Here is a 27,063-nt window from a genome sequence, read left to right on the forward strand (position 1 = left end):
ACAAGCACACCTCACTCTACTTAGCTGATCACCTGAACCAAATCATATTTAATGAGGAAGAAAGATTATTAAAAAAAAACGCTGCTGTAAAAATTGGGATTATTCCACCAGTTTTGATTTCTAAACTCTTCCTAAATTTAAAAAGTAGTGTTGTGTTGTTTCAAAATGAATATGAACTTGTTTTCTTTGCATTACAAGGTCTGAAAACACCAGAATTTTTTTTGTTATTTTGACCTGTTGCCATTTTCTGCAAATAAATGCTCTAAATGACAATATTTTTATTTCCAATTTGGGAGAAATTTTGTCAGTAGGTTATAGAATGAAACAAAAGTGTTCATTTTACTCAAACACATGCCTATGAATAGTAAAACCAGAGGAACTGATCATTTTGAATTGGTCTCTTAATTTTCTCCATATATTGTGTTGTGTTTTTTTGTCTTATCTGAGACGTGGAGACCAAAATGTAATTTAATTTGTCATCATTATGACCATAGAAGATTAAAATCAAGCATAGTATATACATGTGAGGAAACAGGGACTCTGACATTTGGAGCAGGACAAGTTCAGCTTTGCAAAGCCAGCTCACACATTTCCTCATCAACGCACCACTCACTGGACTGTTCATGGCGTTTGTATCTGATGTACATAAATCATGTTCAATGTTATTTTGGGGGCATTTTATGCCTTTATCAGAGAGGACAGTGAAGAGAGAGGAGAGAGACTGGGGCAATGACATGCAGTAAAGATTGTCTCAGCAATTAACCTGACCCTCTTGTTAAAATCCAGTGTTTTAAGACCAAAGACATAAAAATTATAAATATATAGTACATAAATTGCGCAGAGCATGCTGCTGCACTCAGTGGAGCTGCACAAGCTTTGCACTGGCTTTGCAAGGCTGCCGAATTCATCTGCTGCACCAAGTCACTGTTAGTAATCAGAAACATGAAAAACGACTTAAAAAGGAGCGTCATGAATCTCAGCTCTTCCATTAACCCCGTCATCTCATTTCCCATTTTCCACTCCACAGAAAGAGAAAACAAGGCACTTTGTTCTCATGTCTCTTGGTGTTTTGCGTCTTGTGTCTACTGCAGGTTGCACTTGAACACTGTGGAATTCAAGTGAAAAAACCCTAGAGTCTATGTGACCTATAAATAATCCAGTGTGAGCCGCTGCTATAAGGATGTGATGCATATCATCTCATCTGTTAAGTCCTCCTCGCATTTTAGAGCCGTGTACGGCTCCTCGTCGCTGTAGTCATGGATACTGCGTTCTTTCAAATGAGCAGTGGTGTGTGGGTCTGGGCTGATGTTCCCTGTCCCACCATTGTCTCCATTACCCATACTGCCGTTCAAGAGGTTACTGGCAGCGCTCTCCATCTCATCGATAGTCATCTCACAGGCGTCTGCAATCTCATGTTTGGTTGCTGACACGAACTTGGGATCTCTGGCATATTTCCCCAGACCCTCAGAGATTAACACCTGGAAAACACAAGAGAGAAAATCACACCTAAGAAAACTGGCAGAGTAGGAGTTCATCAGTGACTCACACCAGACAATCACTTGTCTGCAATAGGGATATCAGTGGGTCATGCTCACAGGTGATGCTCAAACTGGCAGTAAGGACATATAATTATTATTTTATCGTCCAAAGTGACACATAAAATCCAAGCCACATAAAAACCAGACTAGTAAAAACTAAGTCACATGGCAGGGCTGTATGGTCAGATGTTATTTAGATGATTTTCCAAGCTTTTGCCTTTATTACAGCCCCAGTGACACAGAGAGATGGACGTTCTGGAGAGAGACAGTAGATAGCATGCAGCAGAGCACCAAAGAGACTCAGACCAAAGACTAAACCCTCAGTACATACATACACCTCCAGGTCAACTCCTACGTGTCAGCCACATTTCCTTTTTTGTTTCTCACAGCCCACAGGACGTAGCAGCCTGTTTGGTATCGACTCAATCAGAGCCTCATTACCATGACGTTGCTCTCTCTGCTCAGTGTATCTGTATCTCGTGTCACTCTTATCTGCAGTTCCTGAGTACATACTAGGAAACCAGTCAGTCGGATCAGTTATTTTAGGGCTGAAGCCGCTGTTGTGCATTTAAAACTAAACTGTGGTTTGTGTAATTGTATGTGTTTGTTTCAGGGGTTGTGTTATCCCCATGTCCTTTGCTTGTTTACTGCAACACAAATTGCCCCCCTGGGGGACAAAATGAATAAAAGTTGAGTTGAGTTGAAAATCACATCTCAACCTTTAGCTCCACGTTCGACCTGACACCAGAGCCGCAGGGCTGCACGTCTGCTTGGGTTTGGTAACTCCTCATTTGGAGATTGTAATGAAAATCTGAATGAGTGGCTTGAAGAAACTGAGTGCTGTGCTGGTTGTAACTCTGCTGCTGCTGCTCCACTGACTCCCTGGCCCATGCTCCATCCCAGGTTACTTTCTGCAGAATCCCCCCAACGACCAAACAAATGCACTCAGGTGAAAACATAACCCCCGACCCCCTACTCACGGCCTCCACCAGACTGTTGGCGCTGCCTCTCTTCTGCAGGAAATGCGTGCAGCTCTCTGCCGGTAACTGAAGATGCGATGGCGAGTGGCTGCGGCTGGGAGGGCCGTCCTGACCGTCTGTGTACCACAGGCTCCTCTTCACTGCTCCTGGTAGGCTGCCCACACTGCCAGAACTGTGCCAGTCCACCTGAGAACACACCCGAGCATGACACCTTTATATTATGTTGACAATAGAAATTAGTTACAAACACTTGTACTGCCCTTCTCACTCTTTCTGTACACTGCTTGGTAACAAAATGATCATTTCTGACTCAGTTTTCCAACAGATGGTTTTGTCCTGTTCCAAGCAACACACGTAGTTCTGTCTAAGTCCATTGATGGCAGTGCAAGAGAAACAGTGATTTAGGACCTGTATGAGTGGAGTGTAGCAGGGGGAACAGTCCAGACTGATGGGTGAAGCGGGAGGCGTGGCCCAGGAGTGCAGCGACCTCGTTGGAGACAGACGGTGGAGCCTGCTGGCATCGAGACCAGCCACGGCCATTATCTGTCACAATGTGGCGCACAGAGCAGAGATGTGACAGATTATTTACAACTGCATTCTGGCAGCACTTCATTGTAATATTCATAAAGACAAAATAAAGGTACCTGTTGCTGGACCAGGTGCAGCGGAAGAGCTGTGCAGGATGGAGAGGGAGGAGCGTCGTCCTGACTACCTCTTCTGCGAAGACACTCAAAATTAAATGTCGGTCTGTTGGAGGCTGAGAGAAAATACAAGAACAAAAAATGTTCAAACCTATGGATATAGGCTACAGTATATTATATGTATAGATTTTGATGAAAATACATATAAATAATCATATTTAAATCAATTATAAAATCTTTATGTTTAACAGTATGTAAATCATTTGTCAATAATGAGGTGCTATAGAAATAAAGGGTTATTATTGTTATTATCATTATCATTATTCTATTGTGCTGTTACAGTGAAATGGCTGTAAATAATAATAATGAAATGACACAGTTTGTTGATATTGTGCATTAAAACCTTCTTATTAAAAAGTTCTGACTTGTAAAATGATTTCATCTGAATAACTTGCCATCAACTCACATGAACTCTATCACTTTAAGGTGACTCAAAACAATTCTGCTGCACTGTGGTATCTAACCTTGAGGGGAGGGTAAAAACCATCTCCTTGGTGACCGCCTGCTGTCACTGTTGTGGCGGATCAGCATTTGATCATCATCGTAGTCTCTATCAGGCTGGTGGTTGACCCTGGAGGCTTCAAGGTCAAAGTCTTCATCTGCATCACACGGACTCTTGTTGCTCAACCTGCAAAACAAAAGGAGAAAGCTCTGAGATGTTTAAGAACCAAATTCACAAAGCGTTGAGGAGGACCGTCTCACATGACTGAAACTGAATGGAACCAGAATTGACTAGAATAAAGGACTTTATCAATCCAACAACTCCAAAACGCTCTCGTGGACAAGTTGTGACCTGCACATTCACCACGCTATGAAATAATAATGTATAATTATACCACACACAAAGCAAATACTTGGAACTACTTGTGCTTTTGGAATCACTCCGTCCAACAACCGTGTCTGGAATGTAGTTCCGGCTATGCATTTGCCTCCAAAACTACTCTGTCTCTGATTATTTCATAGCAGGTCACAACTTGTCCACAAACCTACTCCTATGACTATAGGGATTATGACAATAGGCTGAGGCAGTGGATTCATAACATCTCAGAAACCTGAAGAACATGAGCAAGAATATGACTGCTAGGCAACAAAGGCATTTTGAGGAGAGAGGTTATCTGAGGATGGTTTAAAGCTGGGTCTGGCCTACCAGTTATAAATTGGGTGAAGAACCTGACACCTCTAAGATTTGCTTTGATGATACATGCTCTAACAGGTGGGGGGAAAGCCATGGTGACAAGATGGGGAGATGATATTATACTGGTTGTGTTAAAAAATTCTCCAAACTGAAGAAAGGTTTGAGGATGACATACTGCTGGTGATATGGTTCTGGTTCAAACATTGAAATAGAACGATGCATTGGCTGAAGTGGAGATGGCCTTTAAGGGAGAGAAGTAGGCGTTTGGTGCAGATTAGAGCAACAAAGGAACCTATATATCACAAAACTGAATTTTTGAAATTGCTAGCATCCCATCCCTGACGGCTCCAGCTGATGTGCACAGCAGGGGCTTATGGCGCCGAGAGTGAACGCTGCAGCCCCAACACCTGCAAGCTGCTCTGGTTGGAGGAAAGAGGAAGCAGAAGGTACTGGTATCCAGGTACCATGAGCCCCAACTGCACTGAAATAACTCTGACATCCTGGTGTCAGGTTCGTCCAGCATTGCTGGCTGTTGGAGAGGATGTAGATGAGTAGCAGTTTGCTGTGGTAATCCTGGTGGTGCTGTTTTTTTCATCTGAAGTCAGTGACTGCACAGGCTGATGATGGGAGCAGGCTGCTGTAACCCTGGCGATGTTTGATCTGACTGAAAACCAAAGGACTGATTGTGGGCAGGGTTTAGACCAGTGTTTTTCAACCTTGGGGTCGGGACCCCACATGGGGTCGTCTGGAATTCAAATGGAGTCACCCGAAATGTCTAGTAATTGAATAAAAAAATTACTGATATTTTTTTTTTTGACTAATTACTATTCTTTTTAAAATTATGATTAAAAACACCACACACAATCTCAAACAACTGTATTCTATACTTTCACTTTCTTGAATATAAATCGAGCAGCATATAAAAATATCTGAGCTGGCGCATCTTGATTGACGGGGTCTCCAGAAATTTGTTGATGTCAAAATTGGGTCACGAGCCAAAAAAGGTTGGGAACCACTGGTTTAGACCATTCAGGGCCAGCTGGAGTCTACGTGGCCTTTTGACCACAGACGATGGATCTCGGGCACAGAGGCAGGGATGTTGGATCAGCATGGGCTGATGGGAAGTGACATGGAACCTTTGAACTTTTGAACAGAGAGATAAAATTTGTGCTCTGGATCATGTGAACAAAGGGATAACGTCATGCTACACGTGTTAAGAAGATAGCATTCTCATCTCTGCTGCAGAATACCAGAGCAAAAGAAGAGTTAAATTGGTATTTATGGGGTTGCTGGAGAGGTGTGGTTGAGGTGCAGCAGAAGATGAGCTTCAATTAACACTGTGACTCTTTGATGATGAATTTGAAGACTGAAAAAATGATAGAAACATGTCCGGACCAGCAGCTGCTGCCGTACCTGTCCTTTGTAAAAATGATGTCATCTTCATGAGATTCGTCTCTGCTGTAGTACTCTCCTGAGCCCCGCTCGTCCCCCATGCGCCCCCCGCCTGTTGGCTCGTCCTGACTGATGGTCTTCCTCACAGCACCAGTCTCTGACCTGTTTTCACAATGTTTGACACTGATCAGTGCAAATTAGATAAGTGGTAATACATTCATAATTTATGACATCTATATCTTATAATTAGATGCCCTTCTTTTGCTGGTGGAAATCTTGGTGTCCAGTGTTGTGAAGCACTGAATTCACTTAAACACCATGACGCCACAGAGTTGTGTTTGACCACAGTGTTTCTTCGCTCACTTTACTGACACATCATTCCCATCTTCCTGCCATTTAAAACAGCAGATTGCGATTATCAAGTGGTAACATGCACACACCTCATGAAGGCCTCATAGTAGCATGTCCTGTTCCGAGGAGAAGGACGGGTTAATCCACACAGGACAGGATTGTTTGGAACAGGAGGCAGACAAAAGACAAAGACAAAAGCACACAAATTAAAATGCTGAACTAAGACAGGAAAGGCAGAGCCAGTGGCCTGGGGTAGCCTACATATTCAGCAGAAAGTTGTCCCAACGAAAACTGTTAACAAAGTCTCCCAATGATTAAGAGTAAAAGGGACATTGCTCCTGGAGGGGGACTTTTTTTTTCTTTTTTCCATATTTGTTCTTTCTACTCTCATTCTATTTGCTCTTTATCAGGGGGGTGAAGCAAATTTCAGATGCTGACAGTTCAAAACACAGCAAAGAAAGCAGAAACTATGTGACCAGATATCACCATATCGAAGGAGGAAATTGTGTTTTCTTTTAATTTGGGTGAACTTTAAAATTATAGCTCTGCCATTTTAATAAAACAAATGCTAGATGATGGAGTGACGAAAAAAACACACACATTGAATTTAATTTGACAGGCTTAGTACTGTGGAGATGTTACAGTGATGTCCCAAAGTCTTCTCAGTACTGTTCTACGTTTCATCTAGTCTCAAATATCTCAGTCAACTGTTCTCTCTCATGCTATACGGTTGTGCTTGAAAGTTTACATACCCTGGCAGAATTTGTGAAATACTGGCTACATTTCAGAAAATATAATTGATAATGCAACAAAACTTTTTTTCATTCAGAGTTAGTGGCTGGGCGAAGCCATTTATTATCACACAACTGTGTTTGATCTTTTTGAATCCTAATTAAAAATGCAAACACCAAAATGGCCCTGATCAAAAGTTTACATACCCTCAAAGTTTCACCCTGATAAAATCCACACAGATTGACACAGACAGGTTTAAATCGCTACTCAGGGTAACTGTCCACGCCTGTAACTTGACTGCTTGTAATTAGTGTCTGTGTAAAAAAGAGTCAATGAGATGCTGGGCTCTTGACAAACACCTGCACATTGCATCCATTGCTGCACTGACTTTGCTTGATTCTGAGCCATGGGGAAAGCAAAAGAACTGTCTAAAGTCCTGAGAGAGAAGGTTGTTCAACTTTATAAAACATAAAAAGGATAGAAAAAGATAGAAAAAGATTTGGGAATGCCAATCAGCAGTGTTCAAGCTCTCATAAAAGTGGAAATTGAGGGGTTCTGTTGATACCAAGCCACAGTCTGGTACCACCAAAAAAATTTGGTCAGAATCTCTGATGATTTTTTTTTTTTAAATGATTGTGTTATTTCTGGATGTCTCAACAGTTTAATTTGAATCCCATTAAAAATAAGAGAAATCTGTTTTGTCTGATCACTCATGTTTTCCTTAATGAATGGTACACAGTTACAAAATCCTCTAGGGTATGTAAACTTTCAAGCACAACTGTATATATATATGCTCCGGTAACAACTCAGCCCCATGCTATGTACATACATAATAACTGCAATAACAGGAAACTGTTTGTGCAAAGGTGACCCATTGACCTTATGGAGTGTGACTTCCATGGCTTGTCGTATGCTCCTTTGCTGTGAACAGTTACTGATCCAGCCTTGGCCGAGGACGGTCGATCTCGCCTTAACAGACACTTCTGCTGCCTCCCACTGGTCATGGAGAGAAGCGAGGGCACGTTGGCATTGTTGAGGTTAGCATTGCAGGGTATTGGGGATTGATGGCAGATGGAATTACAGTGAGGGTAATTGTACGGATGAGGGGAGTGATAATGATGATTGTACTGGATGGGTGAGGAGTTCATCTCTAGCTCTCCTTCCCTGTCATTGCCGCTGGCTCTCCCGCCAGTTTGGGCGGGTTCAGTTGAGGAGCTGCAGGAGAAGGGGAGGATCTGCAGCGGGCGTTGGGTGGCGGTGGTCGGGTGGGAGTGGCCTTGCTGATTGCCACTGACATGGTTGACATGGTTGCCAAACAAACCACCGTTACGCTGTAAAGAGACAACCGTCAGGACAAATGCATAGGTACAAGCCAGTCCAAACATTATTCACAGTGTTTTTTGATAAGACGTTCACCCTGTAGATTTCTTCCTCTTCGTCCTCATTTGCATCTACCATCCCCTCCTCCTGCAGGTCGCATGATATGGCTCGACGGATCTCTGGTCCAATGTCATGCAGCGTGCGCAGACCAGCCTGCAGAGAGAGAGCAGTGATGAGACCAACCCTCGTAGCTGTCATATACGTATCTATCTCCATCTGTTTAAGAGGAAACTGAGTAATCGTGTCGGTAAATGTTGAGGTGTTTTTCTCTCTTTTTTCCATCAGTGACTACTCAGTGATTCATCAACTCTATAACAGAGTCGTTCAGTACTGCAACACCAGACTTCATGACATTCAGGCCCTTTCCGCCCCCTTAAGACTCATGAACCCTCACTGACTTACCTGATGTCAGCTGTCAGTGACTGAGTGTGACAGTCTGTAAGGGCTTCACATGCTATAAATAGGAATGGGACACTCCTAGTGGTCTGACAGCCTGTATTTGATGTCACAATCCTTACGCCAAGTCAGCATCGATGCTAGGGTTAGGGTTTTTTTTGTGTGTTTTTGTCCTTCCTTTTGATTTGTTTTGCATGGATAAAATGATTACATATGTTTGTCTACACAATTATTAATTTGTAATTACGATTTTGTTTTTTTGTTTAAAGGGACTACGAGGAGTTTTGGAAAGCGAGGTGTTTTCACACTACATTTCCCATGAGCCTCTACGCACACAGTGAAATTCTTGGACAGCGCAAGACGGATGAAAGCGAAAGCATTTACCAAGAATGTTTTCATTAATCAAGAATGAAAGTCGGAGGTTTGAAGACAATCAGATATCGTCGTAGTTCCGACCATAAACAATGCCAACTAGTGATCCGGCGGCGTTATCTCCATGACGCAGTAGGAAATGCTGGGCGAGACCACTAAATAATAATATCAAAATAACTACAAAACGATAAAGACAAAACAATATATTTATCGAAAAATTGACATATTAACAAGTGGGTAACGTAGATTCATCCACATTAATATGAGACTTTTTTATAACCAAATACAAACTCCTCGGGGTCTCTTTAAAGAATTTTTTTTTAAAGTCAGCAGCGATGCTGACTTATAGTAAAGGGGCATAAAGGGCTCACTCACTGACTCACTGACTCACTGACTTGATAATGGGACAGCCCTCACATACTCGATGTGGCGGCGCCTCTATGTCAGTGAATCTGTAGGGGGCCGGATTGGAATTCAGCCTCAAGGCGTGGGGTCGACTTCCAATAACTTCCTCTACGGCTGTGACACATCATCGAGCAAAGGCTGAGACAACCTGCCAGGAGAAGCAGCAGTATGTAAACCATGACTTGTGGGTAGGTGCTTTAATGGTTTTCATGTGTCATGGTGAAAGATGTTCTGTGTTGTGGTGGACACATGCTCCACACCACTACCTGCTATTTCTGAAACACAAACTGTCATAGTTTACAGTTTGACGTGCTTCACCTAGCAGATTGACCACAGCCCCGGTCATCATCAAATACTGTTGGAGAGCTCAATGATGCTCTGTACTGCACACGGTGAGTGTTTCTTGTTAGTGTTGATGATGATATCTCACCGTGAGAATGGAAGTTATTGTAAGTTGATACACAAGTCTGACCAAATTTTATCACAACACAAGTACCACAATGACTGGAGCTGAACCGTCAGCCCAACAGGATGTATGACATTTTGAATTTAAGTCCCCCTAAAGAGGCATTTAAATAAAAATGAAAAAAAAGCTCTGCTATGACTATTTTTTGATTAAAATTGCTTTCCCACAAAAAAGTTGCTTAAAAAAAACTCTTAAAGAGGCAAAAAACACATCTACTATTTCTCCCTCATTGAAAAATCCAGATTCTATGAATATTCATGAGTATACAAATGCGTCATGGCCCACCGCCACTGGGTTGCTCAGTAACGGCGGTGCGCGTCAGCGGGGGCAGGGGAGACGGAGGGGCGATGTCAAAACATGAGGCTCACACTGAGGTTTGAACCCTGGTCTCCAGCTTTCAAGGACATAATAATGCCTCTCAGCCACATCATCTACTGTTGTCGTACTGTTGTTGAATATCTAGCTGTTTGTTCTGTTTTGTTTTTTGTTGTTTTTGTTTTGTTTTGTAATTCTCTTTTTCTCTCCTCTAAAACGACACGCCATAGCTATTCTTGAATGTATGTATTTAAATGCTGAGTGTCTTGTAAGCCCATGTGGGCTGGGCACAAAAAATGTGCATGACGCTTAAATAGAAAATAATCAATCAATCAATCAATCAATCAATCAATCAATCAATCAATCAATCAATCAATCAATCAATCAATCAATCAATCAATCAATCAATCAATCAATCAATCAATCAATCAATCAATCAATCAATCAATCAATCAATCAATCAATCAATCTAGCTGTATAAGTAAAAAAAAAAACAATGGGATTGGCTGCTCGAGATTCTGACGTATTAAACCTGACTGGGTGCTGAAAAACTGAATCCAACTTTTTCAGACTCCGGCTTTGAAACTGTATTTTCAAATATAAAATGCTCAGTTATGGCTGCATTAGCGACTTCACTGCTGAAATGTCTTGTAGCAGAACCCAAACACTACATTGACATGTTAATAATTAGTTAAACATGTTAAAGTCAATTTTTGGTTTAGGGGGACTTTACAGTAATATTGTACACATATTTTGCCATTTCAAGGGGTCTCTAGAACAACAACAACAACATATAAACAGTTCCTGCTCAGTGCTGCTTGCCGTTTTAATTTCATTTTTCACTTTTGCAAATTTGCACAGATCTAATATGAGGCCTAAGTTTAAGCAGCACAGATGATGATGATAATGATTATTATTATTATTATTATGAGTTACTGACAGGTCCAATGCACCGGTGCAGTGAATCTATTGAACTGATGCACTGTTCTTAACTTACTTGTAGAGCCATGGTGGTGTTCAGCCTCTCCCATGAACGCCTTCCCACAAGCCCTTGCTCTTTGCGCCTCTTGAACTTCCTGAAGTAGTCCTGTATCAGGAAGGTGGCATAGAACTTCCCCACTGTTACCTCGTCGTCTGAGTGAACAGACCAGACACAACAAAGCCTCCCATATCAATACCAGCTCTGGACCTGAATATCACAATAACACTATCCTCTTCACTACGATTACACATTAATAATCTCTCTATGGAGAGACCTCACCCACTTCTATCACACTACACAAACACATCTATGACGTGTACCACCACAGAAGAGGACAACAAAACAACTGAACAAAACACTTCTGTGTAATCATCTGTGACCATTGTTGTGTTATGTTATGTTAATTAGCCAAGTGTCAAGCCTCACTGCATCAGCAGTACACACAGTGCTGGAAACACAATGTTAAGTGATCACAACAGCAGTGAACACACTACGGACTTCTACACTAAGCCGACTTCTTATCTGGAAAGAGAACAGTGTGTGTTATGGATCAGGTCCTGAGATAATGCTGTGTCAACAGGATGGTTAACCTTCACCTCAAAGGTTAAACTGACTGCTTTTTCCGGGTACAGTTTAAATATCTTAATGCATGGAGGATGAGCAGACCGCTGGGTGCACTTTCAAACATCTGCAAGAATCTTGTACACTCAGCTTCAGATGACATTTCAATACACACACACGACACAGGTAAACGAAAACCGGCAGTAGATTATATCTATGTCTGCAACTTCCATTTTAGTAATCTCTCAAACACATGTGGTTGTGAAACAACCCTCCTAAACCCAACAACACAGGAAGATGAGACAAAAACACACACACACACACAGATAAGTGCTTCAACTTCACAGTGACCTAAATGTTCCAAAGACTGATTGGTTGGTACATAACGTACAGTATTATAACTGCAGTGAACACTCCCAATCTCATTACATCTAACCAGTTCCTACCACACAGTCCTGCCATATCACTCTGTATTTAGGTATCTATATGCATCCCAGAGAAACAGCGATACCTGTTGCAACGAGCACATGCAAGGAAGCAGCAAAGTAAACGGCGACTGGAAACTACATTTAGCCATAAAGGAAGCTGTAGCCACACACACTATTTGCCATGCAGGGAGGCCCATGGAGCGAGGGTCTGATTCACTCAGATGTAGTGGTTTTTCGGGGAAAGCGACTTAACCAGAAAAAATGGAGGCTGCATCGCATGGTGTGTATGAGTTGTGTTTTGTTGCCACCTTTCTCTGACCCACTTCAGCTGGGGAGGATCAGGTAAAAGTGGCAAATGCTTAAAGATGGAGGTTGTCGTTTCTTAACTGACTCAAAGAGCGATTAGCTTGATCCATCTTCAGAATCAGATTTCTCTACATCATGCGAGACAGCCAGAGAGAAACTATGAAAGGCTCTGTACAGAAAGGAAACATGCAGGAAGAAGCTCTGTCTTTAATCCATTTTTTTTTTTTTATATGAATGTAGGCCTGTTGTTTATCAAATAAATGATACTTATAGATTCAAGCTCTTCTTGAATTTGTTTTGAAGTGATCATGGTCATTTTGGGTAACACTTTACTTGTCATTAACATATCATGAAGGATAAACTGACTGTCATGACAAAATTATGACAATGATGTAATGAGGAAATTCTTTGACCTTTCCAAAAAAGGTACATATTTCGTTAATGTCAAGTTGTCATGACAAAGACATTTTTTGGCAATGTCACTTTGATTAATGTCAAGCTGTCATAATAAGGACATCCCACACAAATTTAATGTCAAGTTGTCATGACAAAGACAACTTCTGGTCATGTCACTTTGATTAATGTCAAGTTGACAACCCGAACAATGTCAACTTGTCATTACCGAATCACACTTAGTAGTAGTAGTAGTATAATATTTATGACAATACCTTCAAATAAAGTGTTACCTCATTTTGATATATTCTCCCTGAAGCCAGCCACTTGAAAAAATATTTAGATTTGATGAAATCATTTTATTCTCTTTTAGGGTGACTAGGGTACTTAACATCAGTCCAAGGACAGTATGTGAAATTGCCTTTTGGCTAATTCTGGCATAATTACATTTGTTAAAATGTTTTATTAATCTGCACTGTCCCTGATTACTAAACCTTTAAATAAATAAATAAAATGTGTTCTCATAAGAATTCTGCATGTTCTTTTTCTGTGCAGGGCCTTAATGAGTTTTAAGCGGTGTCTGTAGGTTCATGCCACCAGACTAAAACAGAACTGCTCCAAAGAGCTCAGGACGGCAGAAAGAGAAGAGAAGAAGGCCAGCAACTGACTAGGCACTGTGCTGAAAGCAGACAAAGCTGTGGAGGAGAGGGGGGGGGGGCTTGGCAGAAAGGATAACAGAGAGAGAGAAAGAGAGAGAGAGAGAGGGAGAGCATCTGATTTAGTTCTGACAAGCAGCACAGCTGAAGCATAGACTGTGGGTACATGCACTCAAAGACTCAGGTGTTTCATTGACACCTCATCATGTGTCGATATGATGTAGGAAAGTCTGTAGTGGTGAAATTATTTGTGAGAAAAGTGTTGGTTATGAACAGAGAAACACATATGTCAGCAGTTTCTGAATGTTTTCACGTTGTGTAAGTCAAAAACTGAAGGCGGTGCAACTTCAGACCTGCAAACACTGATACCAGACAAACCTGTGGTATTATGACAGAAACAGCAGTTAGAGTACATCGTTTCTGCCCGACAGTGATAAGAAGAGTTTCCGTGAACTGTGGTGAAAGGAAGTGCTCTCAGTCGATCATGTTCTCTTATCTCTCGCTGTGTGTCGGCTGTGCTCAGCAGGTGGGTGTTGCAGTTTGAGAAAAGCAAAAACAGGATGCTGGAAGTTTCTGCTGGATGTTTTTGTGAAGTGATTTGTTTTCCTCAGTCTAAATATTGTGTATTATCTTTTGTGTATTTGAGTTAGTTCTAAAAAAAAAAAAAAGTTGGCCCAAAGGTGTAGATTGCTCCCAAACACCACAGCTACATGCTTTTCATCTGAGCTTGAGACTATGAAAACAGTGAGAACACATCTGCCTCTGTGTAGAACGTGCTGTGACTCCCTGACATGCACAGTATAGAGTGGAAAAGGACAAATTCCATTCAAATGTATGTCTACTGACCACTGTTCCCCCTATTAAACCACATCAGCACTAACAAAGACATGTCTACAGTGTGACCTCGCTCGATTTCAATTAATGCTAACACTAACAAGGACTTGATGTAAGTGAATTACATAATATAGAGATGTGATGTCCCTTCTCCTGTGCATGTAATTTTGTCTGGTTAACATTTGAGGTCAATATTATTCATTCTTTTGAAAATGCAGCTTGTATTCAGATTGATGGAAAGCTGCTGTAGGGACCACTGACCGCCTGCAGGGGGCACCACTTGGTCCAGCAGCTTCATGCTGGTCCTCTTCCAGATCTTCTTGATCACAGCTCGAAGCTCCTCATTGGCCTGCTCCAGGTTTCCTTAGAAATGAGTGTGATACTTTAGTTTAGTTACAGCAACCAGGATTCATTCTATCTATCTATCTATCTATCTATCTATCTATCTATCTATCTATCTATCTATCTATCTATCTATCTATCTATCTATCTATCTGTCTATCTATCTATCTATCTATCTATCTATCTATCTATCTATCTATCTATCTATCTATCTATCTATCTATCTATCTATCTATCTATCTATCTATCTATTTGTGGGATCTGTTTGTTTCTCTGTATAATAACCTTAGGCCATGACCTCACATTATAAAGTGCTTTGATATTGTATATTATAATTTGGTGTTACAGTATACTAGAAAGAGATCATAAAACATAAAACATGACGATTCTCTGCCTGGAAATTCAAGTTTGCAGAACAGGACACTCTGACCCAGCTCCTTACTTGTCATTCTCACAGGACTTACAAAAAGATTCAGTGTTTTTCATATAGTGCTCTTGTTGCTGCACACTCACCCTCAGTCTTAATCTTGAGAGCAGTTCGTACCAAAGCAAATAAAGTGGCATTAAACATAACGGTTCCATCACTGTTCAGAGGCATGTTCATTGCCACCAGACGCTGAAAGAAAATTTAAAATACACATTACTACAGCGTTAAATATGTAATGAGTACAATGACAACCATGCATTGTGGAAACACACCTTACAAGCCACCCTGTGAGGGCAGAGTTTCCCAAAGCCCAGAGGAGGCTGGATCCTCCTCAGCAGAGTCACCACATCAAGATGCTTTATTCTGCCCCTGGAAACAACACACACACACACACACACACACACACACACACACTGAGCTATAACCATCATTATATAACAACTATACATCAACTTTACTGCAAAAGCAATACAAAGTAAAAAGACAAACAGAACTTTATTCAACTTAATGGATGAGATACATCAAGCATCCCATCTGCACTGACACTGTTTCTAAGCCACAGCGTTGAGTACACAGAGAAATGATGACTCACTTTGCTTCGGGATCGTATTCGGACCAGATCCTTTTAAACTCATCCAGGTGATGCGGCCCCAGAATGGACCAATCACGCGTCAGATAGTCAAAGTTATCCATGATGACAGCTACGAACAGGTTGATGATCTGAAAGCAGCACAGGTAACGTTAAAAAATGTTTGCATTTTTCTGGATCGTATACGGGAATACGACAGCTGAGAGCTGTGTGATTAAAAGTGAAGATCACCAGGAAAGCACAGAGCATGTAGAAGCTGATGAAGTAGATGATGGCGAAACCACTGCCACAGGTTCTCTCCTCTCCGGGGTTGTAGTCGGACTCAGAGTCACACAGCTTCCCTGGTAGACAGGCCAGCATGATCTCCTGCCAGGCCTCACCTGTAGCACACCTAACACACAGTAACACTCATTACTAATGCAGCAGCAGAAGACATATGAAATAAGATGAAACAACACTTTAACCTTAATGATCACATGACATCCTCAAAGCGCCGTGCTGCCTTCAACTTCACTCAAATTTGAGGATTTAAAACTCTCTACCAGTTTTTTTTTTTTTTTTTTTTACATTGACAGACCATACACATATTGCAATATTACAAATAGTACAAAACATATTTATATATTTATGGGATGGGGTGGCAGGTGTTGCATTTCTTTCTCAAGTGGTCTCAAAGTGGTTGAATCAGCTCATACTACAGTATATGATGAATATATCAGAGACGTCTGACAGTGATCAGGCGAGTAGCTATATGTATTTTCAATTTTGATTTGATGATTTCTGTGTATTTACGGGCCCATTGTGTTAATAAAGTAGGTAGGAAAAAATAATAATTATCAGATCATATAGATGAAGTTGTGGTGAATAAAAAAGATACCAAGCATGGGCACGTTAAATATTTTCTTAAACAGGCAAAATCAAAAGTATTCAAAAACTGTCAAAAAAGGCTCAGACCCCTAAGGGTTAAGCTAATACCTGAAGAGCATCAGCACAGCTTGAGGAAAGGTTTGAAAGTTGTTGTTGCGATTGATTTGTGTTCCGTCCACCATGGCTATTTTCCCAAACACCTGAAAGCAGACACAGAAAACGTAATGAGCCAACGATGGCTACAGAACTAGAAGGAAACGACCAAGAAGGCAAAACACTGGCAACACATATCCTGCAGGCCATCTACTCTGGTTTACAAAGAAATGATGACATTTTACCTGCATGCCGATGACAGCATATATGAAGAACAACATGGCAATCAGCAGCGCAACATAGGGAAGAGCCTGAGTGGGAAAAAAACACAGTTAGTGGACTTCATCTTTCACCTGGTGCAAAGCTTCGTCGTAACATCATGGATATCTGCTCCTTTCTCATAGATCCTCCACAGTGTTTTCATTCATCACAGACATTTGATCAGTTTCATTAAGAATCGAAGCCATATTCACATTTCTCTTTGTATAAATGAAATATTTCTGTGATGTGAATTGTCATACAAACTGATTCTGTCAGAAAGTAGCTGCTGGCTGGTTAGTTCATACCTTCTACTGATAACTTACCACACACTGATTGTACATGATGAGACTCCAGACAGTGACTAAAAGAGTTGTATGAGCACAGTGAAATTATTAAACCTACTGCAACCAAGTTCACCCAGGGACTCATGTGTACGCCTATGTTCTTGCAGATGAGATTCAAACACATACATTCAAATGACACGATACTCTGTGCAATGTACTGTTTGCTGGTGCAATAGCTTTTTTGTATAAATCTGCATAGTTCATTTGTTGATTTTAAATCTTATTTCATCTGCTGTGTCTTTCTACTGTTGTTTGTCTCTTTAATATCTTTTTTAAAAGGATACTTCATCCAAAATCAATAATTCACCAATTTTCTACTCACCGTCATGCCAAGGAAGGGTTTGGAGAACTTTCGGAGTTATCAAAACGCTTCTGGAGACTAGCAGTATGGAGGTATTTGGATGTTTCATAGCGTGTGTTTTGGACGATTCAAAAGTGAGCTCTATCCGCCGCCATTATATAAAAATCTGTTGCCAGCCGGACCCCCCCTGGAACTCCAAAAGCGTTTTGATGACTCCTAAAGTTCTCCGAACCCTTTCTTGGCATGACAGTGAGTAGAAAATTGGTGAATTATTGATTTTGGGTGAAGTATCCCTTTAATAGCACTGAATCAATTTCATTGTATAGTACTTGTGCATGATCATCAAGATGTCTTCCTCAAACTGGATTTACATGTTTTCATTGTACACACTCACACCAAAGCAGGTACAACTTTTTTAGTACATTTAAAGGGTTAAGAACCATACATGGTTCACTGACCTTGACTTACAGCAAGAAAAAAAAGAGGAAAAACTCCTCTAATCGCCTCCAATAACGGCCCTGAGTGCCCTATAAAGAGTTAAATTGTCTTTTTTCATGTTGTTCTCATGACTTATACCTCACCTCACATGCAAATTGTAATTTCAAAGGTACATTTATTGGCTGCTCGTCTGCTATGATCTCACCTGGAAGGACTTGATGAAGGTCCACAGCAGAGTCCTGATGCCCTCCCCCCTGCTCAGCAGTTTGACCAGCCTCATCACCCTGAACAGGCGGAAGAAGGTGATGGAAATACGAGCGCTGTCCTCCGTGTTCTGAGGTGGAGGAGTTGAGGCAGGATTACAAAACACAAGACACCGAGAAACTTCTGAAACCACTAACTCATCCATGCAGCCATACATGCACTGGTTCAGTCCTAATGTGACATTGTCTCACAGGCAGTGCACAGGTGGTTAAGAGTTACTGTGATCAATATTCTCTCTGAATCCACCAACATGCATGTGGAGTGAGTGTCTGAAATATCATGCCATTAACAGAGCGACAGGACCTGACACATACGGTACATTGAACTCTGAATGGCTGATTAAAAACAAGGAAAGACGAACAAACCAGAAAGCAGTGAACAGTAACTGATTACACTTGATACAAACACCAAGATGATCATTTACTGTGTTGTTGTTATTGAACAAACAGACAAGACCCAGAAAAGTCAACTTAACGTGGATAAGTGTCATTTAGGTGGTCGGACTTGGAGAAGCTCTGTTCTAATGAAGAAATGACCAGATGAACACCATACAGTGTTACTGTGGCCCTGTGTCATGCCATGCACACAGACAGGACAAAATGTCTGCTGTACAAAAGGTGGAGCCAAAATGCAACAATCCAGGTGGATTCAAAACATTGAGTTGACTCACAAACCCTCACATTGGACTGAATAAGTGAAACCAGAATCTCTGGAAGAAAGCATCTCAATGTTTCAGCAAGGGAGTGACAGAGAGCGACAACAACATCAAAAAAACGACAACAACGAAAAAAAAACATGTTGCTGTAACTTCTGCATTAACACAGAGGGGGAGGGGGCTTCAAATGGAGGAGGAGGGGGGGTTCTTCTTACCCCTGGCTCCACTATCACCTTGACGACAGGGAGGGCTGCCGACTTGAAACCAAAAACCTAAGGTTAATCCAAGTTACACATCCAGCTGCACAGCACCAAACGGTTCAGTCTTCGTGACCTTTGACCTCTTACTAACATCACAAACAATAGCATCATCATCATCATCATCATCACCATCACGCATGAGCATGAAGCCTGTCATACAAAAGCTTTATCACATGTTCTCAGCACAAGATGCAAGTGAGCCATGGTGAAGGAAAAGTTTAATGACAAAGTGAAATGGATGACAATCTTAGTTTTGTCATAATTTCCCTGAATATATTTCATCTCTTTATTTTACAATTTAAGACACTGTTTTCAACTGTTTTCTTTTATTTGCAAACTATCTAACCCTGAATTGAAATGAGCCGGTGTCTTGAGTCATCGTGACTAAATAAATAATTACAAATAAAGCGTTGGCAAGGCAACAATGTTTTGTTTTGTCAAAATCAGACTTCCCGTTGCTGTGTGATAGTTACTAAGCTGATACGGTCAAATCATGATTCAACTGCATGAAAGTGAAACCAGTTAAAGCTCTATACTTGCTGTGATGAAAGAATGGGAACAAGGGTCAACAAAATGATCTAATCAAATTAAAAAATATTTACAGGAGAAGAAGAGTGAAGATATTATCATGTTGCTGTTACTCTATTTTGTACATTAGCATGTATCCAAGGCTCTGGTTGGTTAAAGTGCACCGTGTGTTTTCTTCAAAGCACCTTCATATGAATAATACTGCAGCAGGCTGACCTCACAGTAGCAGCACTGCACACTGAAAACAGTCACAACCTGTTCACTGATGACTGAGTTGCATCAAAAACAGATTCTCAATAGAGGAGAATAGAGTCTAAGGAATCTTTAAAAAACAAACAAACTAACAAAGAAATTGAATCTTTGTTAGATTAAAGTAACCACCCAGTCAATATCCAAATGTGTAGGCCTATCCACTATGTTCTTAGGTAACCATTTTTATCACCACTAGAGGGCACTAATTCTGCACCACAAACATAACAACATTTGCAACATATCTAGAATATTCCCCCATTTCTTAAAGAGGAGCTATGCAGGATTCTTAGCTTAACTATGCTACATTGTTTCCTTAATTAAACAACTTTAGAGTAATTGTGATGGTTAAATGACTTGTTGACTGAAAACCAACCTTTCAATATCAGCAGCTCTGACCTAGCATCCCAGCTCTTATCTCAAAAAAAATAAAATAAAAATAAAAACACGCCCTGTAACCTGTAATCTCTTGTTTATGACGGATAAGACTACACAAATATACCGTACACGTCATAACATCGTTAGCAAAACAGCGGAAAAACAACTGAACTTGGATATCTCCCCTTTAACAATTATTCATGTGCAACATTTCACTAATAAAAAGCTGTTTTACTTAATCACATACCATTACCTCAGCAATGTGATCATAATCTTAAGATATCATTAAAATGATGGCTTTATGCTGCTGAGGAAGAACATTGATGGACCATTGTGGGGGCTTAGGGGGATCTATATAGATAGATATAGTGATAGTGATGGTGGACAGTACAAATATATCTACTCTACAGTCCACTATAGTACTTAAGTATAGATGTGTCAGTATTTGTTCTATATACTCAGTTCCAAACAGAGTGTGTTTTCAGTGTATCACCAAACTGAGTACTGTCCTTTTGACTCCAATCCATTTCTATGACGTATACTTTTTCCAAACCTTTTTCCTTACTTTTTTTTGTCAAGATGGCACGACGTTGGCAGCTTCATATTTATTATCTGTGCTCTATATTTCTTTCACTGTTGCTGCAACCCTGTAAATGTCCTCATCGTTGGATGAATAACGGATTATCTTATTATTATTTTACCTTTATTTTACCAGGCAGATTGCTTGAGATAAAAACAATCTTATTTTATCATAGTATAGGAATAGGAATTAAATTATTTTATTTTGAAAATATTGTAGACCACACACTTCATCACAGAAGCTGAGCAAAGATATGATAAACTAAGCAAAGCTAAGCTAAGCTAAGCTAAGCTAAGCTAAGATAAACTAAGCTAGCTAAAATAAGATAAGTTAAGATTTACTAATAAGAATTGCTACATTAATCCCCAAATGGTAATCTAGGCATGGGAATGATTTTGAATGCAACTCTGATGCTAGACCCAGCCCACCCCATGCAGTAAGGCAGGCATGTGCGTGTGATAAATGATTACTTACATTGATCTCAGTGATGGCAATGTCAACCACGCTACCCACAACAATTAAGGCATCAAATGTGTTCCATGCATCAGCAAAATAGTTCTGCAAGCACAGGCAAGAAAAAACACAGAGAAGAGAGAGAGACAACACAGCAATGAGGAAGAGGAAGAAGAGGTGAGAAAAGCACAGAAACATCAGAATGTAGTGATTTGCTAGAGTGAGGTTGAAAGTCACTGAGTCTGTGAGTACATGAACCCTCTGATAGAAACAGCCATCCCCTACTTAAACTACAGAATTTCTTAACATCAAATCACTTTTTGGCAGTGGCTTAATGGAATGCATAAGTTGGCATTTTGCACAGATATGGGATGGAAATTCCTATTGGTGCATAAATGTGGTCTGTGGCGTTCATCCACCATCCAACCAAGTTTACCACAGATTCAGCAGACTTCAAAAGAAACTGGATCTACTGACCTACAATAATTAAACAAAATGGAAATAGGAAAGGAAGGGAGGGGGGAAAGGTGTGATGGAAAGGAAAAGCAGGAGTGAGGCAGCGGCAGTGGGAGAGCAAGAGGAGGAGTGACAGAGAGGTGACGACTTTCTACCTGGCTGAGTATGATGTCGACTACACTGCCAACCACCACCAGGGCATCAAAGACATTCCAGGCGTCCCGGACATAGCCCTGAATATGGCCGCCATCACACCCAGCGGACGGAGAAGGGAGGGCAGGGGAGCGGCGAGACGGGGGAGGGTTTGGATCGGAAGAGGTTGCAGTGAAAGAAGTGATGGAGGTGGAGGATAAAGAGCGATGATAAAGGTGAGGGCTGGGTTAACAGGCAAAGGGAAGTGCTTCCAAATAAACAATCAAACATGAAGTGTTCAAGGGAAGGAAATGTTTGGAAGGGAAAAGTCTGAGGAAGAGTATTTACGTAAGAAATCATAATGGTAGATTTACATTATTTGTATGTAGGAGAGGAGAGGAGAGGAGAGGAGAGGAGAGGAGAGGAGAGGAGAGGAGAGGAGAGGAGAGAGGAGAGGAGAGGAGAGGAGAGACCTACTCTGGGTTTGAAGGCGATGAGCTTGAGGATCATCTCCACAGTGAACACCCCGGTGAAGACCATGTTGAGGATGTCCATGGCGTAGTTAAAGAGGTGAGACTGACCATGGTGCTGGACAGAAGCAGGAGGACACACTGATTAGATGGTTGTATTCACTAGTTTCTCTGTATCTCTGCAGGTTCTCATGGCTCAGTTCATGACAACCACTGCTGCAAATAAAACAATGTCCACGACAAGGACCTGGTAGCTGGATAAGTCAAATGACTCAATCAAATCAGTTGACTGGTGTAGATACACAAACTACTTTATGTCACACAGTATAAATACCTGAGGGACCAAATGACGACCACTCACCTGTATGGCCAGACACAAGGTGTTGAGAATGATGAGGACAAACATGACGTACTCAAAGCCGGTGGAGTTGACCACATACCAGAACTTGTACTGGTACGGGTTTTTGGGGATGTAGCGCCGCAGAGGACGAGCTTTCAGAGCGTACTCCACACACTGACGCTGACGTGGTGGAGAGGGGACGTGGACAAAGAGAGACAACAGGTCAGCAACAGTCAGTCATATATTTCAATATATACATTTGTTCTGGATTTGAATATTGTCATTTCACTCAGTACGTTTACATGCACAGCTTAATCGAGCTATGCTCAAAATGCAATTTTGCCGTCCAATCGGACTTCTGTCCTTGTCCCAGTTCACATGTAACAGAGAAAATCGATTAACTGACTGTGTCCGTCTCCTCAGGCGGCGATATGCTTCGTTTCAGTGGGTTAATACGCCCCCTGTCCTGTTGACTTTTCTGTTACCAAGTAAAAAACTGAATATAAACAACTTAATAAGCTTAATAAATTCTCAGCTATAGTCCCCAACCAGACTCGCTAGTCTGGGCCGGGTTCGGGCTCAGATTTGGATACAAATGACGGTCCACTGGCTTTTTCTCTCTCTCTCTCTCTTTTTTTAATAAAACACAATCTCTCACTGGTCGCACTGAGTGAAATGCACTGAATCAGCGCCAACGCTGTTTTTTTTTCTTTACTTGGCCGGGTTCGGGCGGCTTCTCTGCTCCACTTTGTGCCGTCTCTACTGTTAAGCGCACATGCATTGTCCAGTTTCAGTCCGACTAAGGCGTTTACATGCTGAAGAAAATCGATTTCCAATCGCATTATCTGGGTGTCTTAATCAGAGTTGGAGAACTCCGATATTAGTCGGACTAAGGCGTTTACATGCACTTCAGTTGTCCAGTTATAGTCAGATTTTAGTAGATATATTTTAGTAGATATCCAATGGATCAATACTCCAGTACTGTGACACCTCCCTACCTGGTTCTTGTCCAGCTCACAGTTCTTGTACTCCTTTTCCCCCTGCTCCTGGAAGGTGACAATGACGAAACCCACGAAGATGTTCATCATGAAGAAGGCGATGATGATGATGTAGATGATGAAGAAAATGGAGATCTCAATGCGGTAGTTGTAGATGGGACCCATGTTCTCTTTGTTGGAGTCGATGGCTTTGTACAATAAGCTGCAGAGACACACAAAGACAGAGAGAAAGTCAACCTACCCTACTCTTCTTAATCACAGAACAAGCAGCGCCAAACGTGTGCACTCGTGTTGTTACCATGGTGATATGTGGTTATAAACCTGAAAATGTGGCAGGATAAATTCTATTTAATAATCAAAAATACAGTATGTGTAACAGTTACTAAACAAGATTAATGTCAACAATTTTTAAATTTGAATTTTGCATGTTCTTTCAGGCGTAGATGATGAGTCCCACTGTTCAAAAACACAGACACAGAGCAGAACGTACGTGGGCCATCCCTCAAAGGTGGAGACGGTGAAGAGAGCCATCATGGCCATGAGGACGTTGTCAAAGTTGAAGTCACTGTTGTACCAAATCCTCTCCTTCACCATGGGCAGGGCCGTGTCCCCATTGTTGAAGAGAATGTACGTTCCCCTGCGAGTTAAACGCTGAATGTTATGACACATACACACACAATCACACACAGATCAGATCAGCAAACCTTGAAGCATTACACAAACTCACTTGCAGTCCACGGGGCTGGACTTTGCATCGTCTGTGCATCGATAAAATTTCCCCTTTATTCAAAAAAAAGACAGAGGACAAATCAGAGGTTCATTTTATGTGAGTTTAAAGCCTTCTGCGTCAATATTTTTTGTTGTTGTTTTACAGCAGAAGAGCCAGTGGATCTGGTGAAACAGAAAAGAGTGTGGTGTCCCTGAGAGTTCAATGCACTGCAAACCCACGCAAAAACCACTAATGAGCTGAGGGAACATCCTCAACAATTGGACACCATGTGCTGCAAAGTCACACAAACCAACACAAGATGTTTGATTTTCACACATTTCTGGTGACCCTGCGATCACATGCAGTCATGGTCGTCAATCAAGATATGCCAGTTCAGTTTTTTTTATATGCTGCATTTTACTTGAACTCAATTTATATTCGAGAGAGTGAAAGTATAGAATACATTTGTTTAAGATTGTGTGTGGTGTTTTTAATCCTAATTTTAAAAAGAATAAAAAAATTGGTTAAAAAATGTTTTTATCAGTATTTCTTTTTATCAATTACTAGACATTTCAGGCGACCCCATTTGAATTCCAGGTGACCCCTCGTGGGGTCCCGACCCCAAGGCTGAAAAACACTGGAATAATGTAAAAAGAAAAAAAGGATGAACCTACTGAGACAAAGGCACAAAGTCAGGTAATGTCCCCTGGAAACACACCATGTGCTCTATGTGTTGAGCTCTCAGGGCCACCGTACCATCACTCTTTCCCTCTTCCCATGCCTTCAGTGTACCTTGAAGAGCTGCACACCGATACACGCGAACATGAACTGCAGCAGCGTGGTGACGATCATGATGTTGCCGATAGTCCTGATGGCCACAAACACACACTGGACCACGTGCTGAAAAGGACACGCAGTTCCACAATGTTAACAGCACAGAATACACGCCACAGCATCACAACCATACAGTAGGTGTGTGCATGCACAACTTCACACACAAGCGCGTGTGCTCGGATACAGAATCTTGAACTGCCGTTACTCTGACCTTGAGTCCTTTGGCTCTGTTAATGGCCCTGAGTGGGCGAAGGACTCGCAAGACCCGCAGAATCTTCACCACTGAAATAGCAGAAGACCTGAGGAGAGACACATCAGCAGCTTCAGCATTGAAGGGAAAGCTAGTGTCATGTTGTTGTGTGGAAATTCTTCTGTGACAAGTTTTTTATTTAGCCCACAGCGCACTGGGTTTGTACTGAAACATTCATGTTACTTACTGAATTCCAAAGGACACCAGAGACACACCAACGACCAGCAGGTCTAATAGGTTGAAGTAGTTTCTGCAGAACGCCCCTTTGTGAAGAAATGCCCCAAACGCTGTCATCTGGTGAGACGGACAGAGGAAAGCCCAGAGTGAGGAATCAAGAACAGGCCACAGTCCACATCCACACAGGGGCACAACTGCTTAGACCAGGGGTTCCCAAAGTGGGGGTCGGGACCCCACCGAAGGGGTTGTGAGATGATTTCCAGATATCAAATAAAATGTGAACAATTATTACACATACCATATTTTAGCCATAATTTAAAAAAAGATGAAAAGTTGTAGTTTAAATTTAAAATAAAACCATGCATACACATTTTCCTCATTTCTGAGTGGCTGCCTCCAGAATTAAACCCAGAATGGACAGAATTGCTGTGCTTCACACATAGTGCCCACCCATCTCATTAGGAGAGATTAATGCTGAAACATAGGAACTCAATACAGTTTAGCGATATTACTTTGACTGAGGTATTCGTTTTTATCTTAGAGTAAACTGCTGTATGCTTGGGTATGCTTATTAGTGTGTGTGCCCTGTGCGCAGGTTTTGTCACACGGCAATCTATGGCACCGTTATTTTTACAGTTAAAAAATTGGGAACTCCGTCTTAAAAGTTCTATTACTAAAAACATGAAAAATAGTTAGTATCCAATTTGTATTTAATTCTGTGCCAAATTGAAAATTCTAAGGTCTGCATTTTATGTATACCCTCTAACATTTACATTAACTTTGCATTTCAGATGCAGGTGTTCATGACAACAGTCCATGATGGAACTTGATGGTCCTGCATTGAAATGGAGCCTCAATGATGATTGTTTTAATTATGTAAGCAAACCATTAGTTCCCAGTCATATTTCTGCTATTGTCAAGCCTTTGAAATATTACATACAAAGCTGACAGGTAAGGCTGGAGACAAACTCACAAACGCTCACAGACTCCTGTGGTTACACACACACCTAAAATAAACTTTGAACAATGCAAAATCTGCAGACAAGGCAATTAACACTCATTTCTAGTTTGGATTAAGCCAGTAACTGTACAGCAGATGCTTAGAACTCCTGATAAAGTTTTTATGGGCCCCGTGCAGGCATGCATAGAGCAGAGGGGTAAGGCAGAGGATTCAATCTCAATGTTTTAGATAAGAAACAACAAAAAATGAAATATTTTCAAAAATATAATATTTATATTATATTTATATTATATTTACTGATATTCTGAAAGCTGAAGAAAAGAGCAGTCATATTTTGGACTCTGCAGAGCCACTGACCCATAAGCTGGGTGGAAGAGGGCCGTG

At 41.2% G+C, this 27,063-nt stretch overlaps 1 protein-coding gene across 11 annotated transcripts in view; it reads right to left on the reverse strand.

The window, feature by feature from the left end:
- Positions 1 to 974: 974 nt before the first annotated feature.
- cacna1db (calcium channel, voltage-dependent, L type, alpha 1D subunit, b) overlaps positions 975 to 27,063 on the reverse strand; it is a 75,929-nt gene continuing 49,840 nt past the window's right edge. For 5 of the 11 annotated variants that reach the window (XM_085780952.1, XM_085780953.1, XM_085780950.1 and 2 more), the window contains 27 exons: positions 25,729 to 25,835; positions 25,503 to 25,590; positions 25,250 to 25,357; positions 24,476 to 24,528; positions 24,239 to 24,385; positions 23,749 to 23,950; positions 22,772 to 22,930; positions 22,418 to 22,528; positions 21,374 to 21,457; positions 18,191 to 18,319; positions 16,887 to 16,952; positions 16,657 to 16,748; positions 15,913 to 16,072; positions 15,685 to 15,812; positions 15,365 to 15,461; positions 15,179 to 15,281; positions 14,585 to 14,686; positions 11,161 to 11,297; positions 8,246 to 8,362; positions 7,709 to 8,160; positions 6,187 to 6,213; positions 5,768 to 5,908; positions 3,684 to 3,847; positions 3,163 to 3,275; positions 2,927 to 3,061; positions 2,519 to 2,704; positions 975 to 1,478 (listed from right to left, as the gene is read on the reverse strand). In XM_085780952.1, the coding sequence (XP_085637078.1) occupies positions 1,173 to 1,478; positions 2,519 to 2,704; positions 2,927 to 3,061; positions 3,163 to 3,275; positions 3,684 to 3,847; positions 5,768 to 5,908; positions 6,187 to 6,213; positions 7,709 to 8,160; positions 8,246 to 8,362; positions 11,161 to 11,297; positions 14,585 to 14,686; positions 15,179 to 15,281; positions 15,365 to 15,461; positions 15,685 to 15,812; positions 15,913 to 16,072; positions 16,657 to 16,748; positions 16,887 to 16,952; positions 18,191 to 18,319; positions 21,374 to 21,457; positions 22,418 to 22,528; positions 22,772 to 22,930; positions 23,749 to 23,950; positions 24,239 to 24,385; positions 24,476 to 24,528; positions 25,250 to 25,357; positions 25,503 to 25,590; positions 25,729 to 25,835 (3,714 nt within the window). In that variant the 3' untranslated portion in view covers positions 975 to 1,172. Of the gene's footprint in view, positions 1,479 to 2,518; positions 2,705 to 2,926; positions 3,062 to 3,162; positions 3,276 to 3,683; positions 3,848 to 5,767; positions 5,909 to 6,186; positions 6,214 to 7,708; positions 8,161 to 8,245; positions 8,363 to 11,160; positions 11,298 to 14,584; positions 14,687 to 15,178; positions 15,282 to 15,364; positions 15,462 to 15,684; positions 15,813 to 15,912; positions 16,073 to 16,656; positions 16,749 to 16,886; positions 16,953 to 18,190; positions 18,320 to 19,119; positions 19,162 to 21,373; positions 21,458 to 21,963; positions 22,042 to 22,417; positions 22,529 to 22,771; positions 22,931 to 23,748; positions 23,951 to 24,238; positions 24,386 to 24,475; positions 24,529 to 25,249; positions 25,358 to 25,502; positions 25,591 to 25,728; positions 25,836 to 27,063 lie in introns of all 11 variants that reach the window. The other 6 variants (XM_085780951.1, XM_085780947.1, XM_085780946.1 and 3 more) reach the window with 3 other exon arrangements.

Source organism: Trachurus japonicus, chromosome 7, assembly GCF_045865225.1.
Source record: "Trachurus japonicus isolate A0001 chromosome 7, Traja_1.0".
Classification (NCBI taxonomy): Eukaryota; Metazoa; Chordata; class Actinopteri; order Carangiformes; family Carangidae; genus Trachurus; species Trachurus japonicus.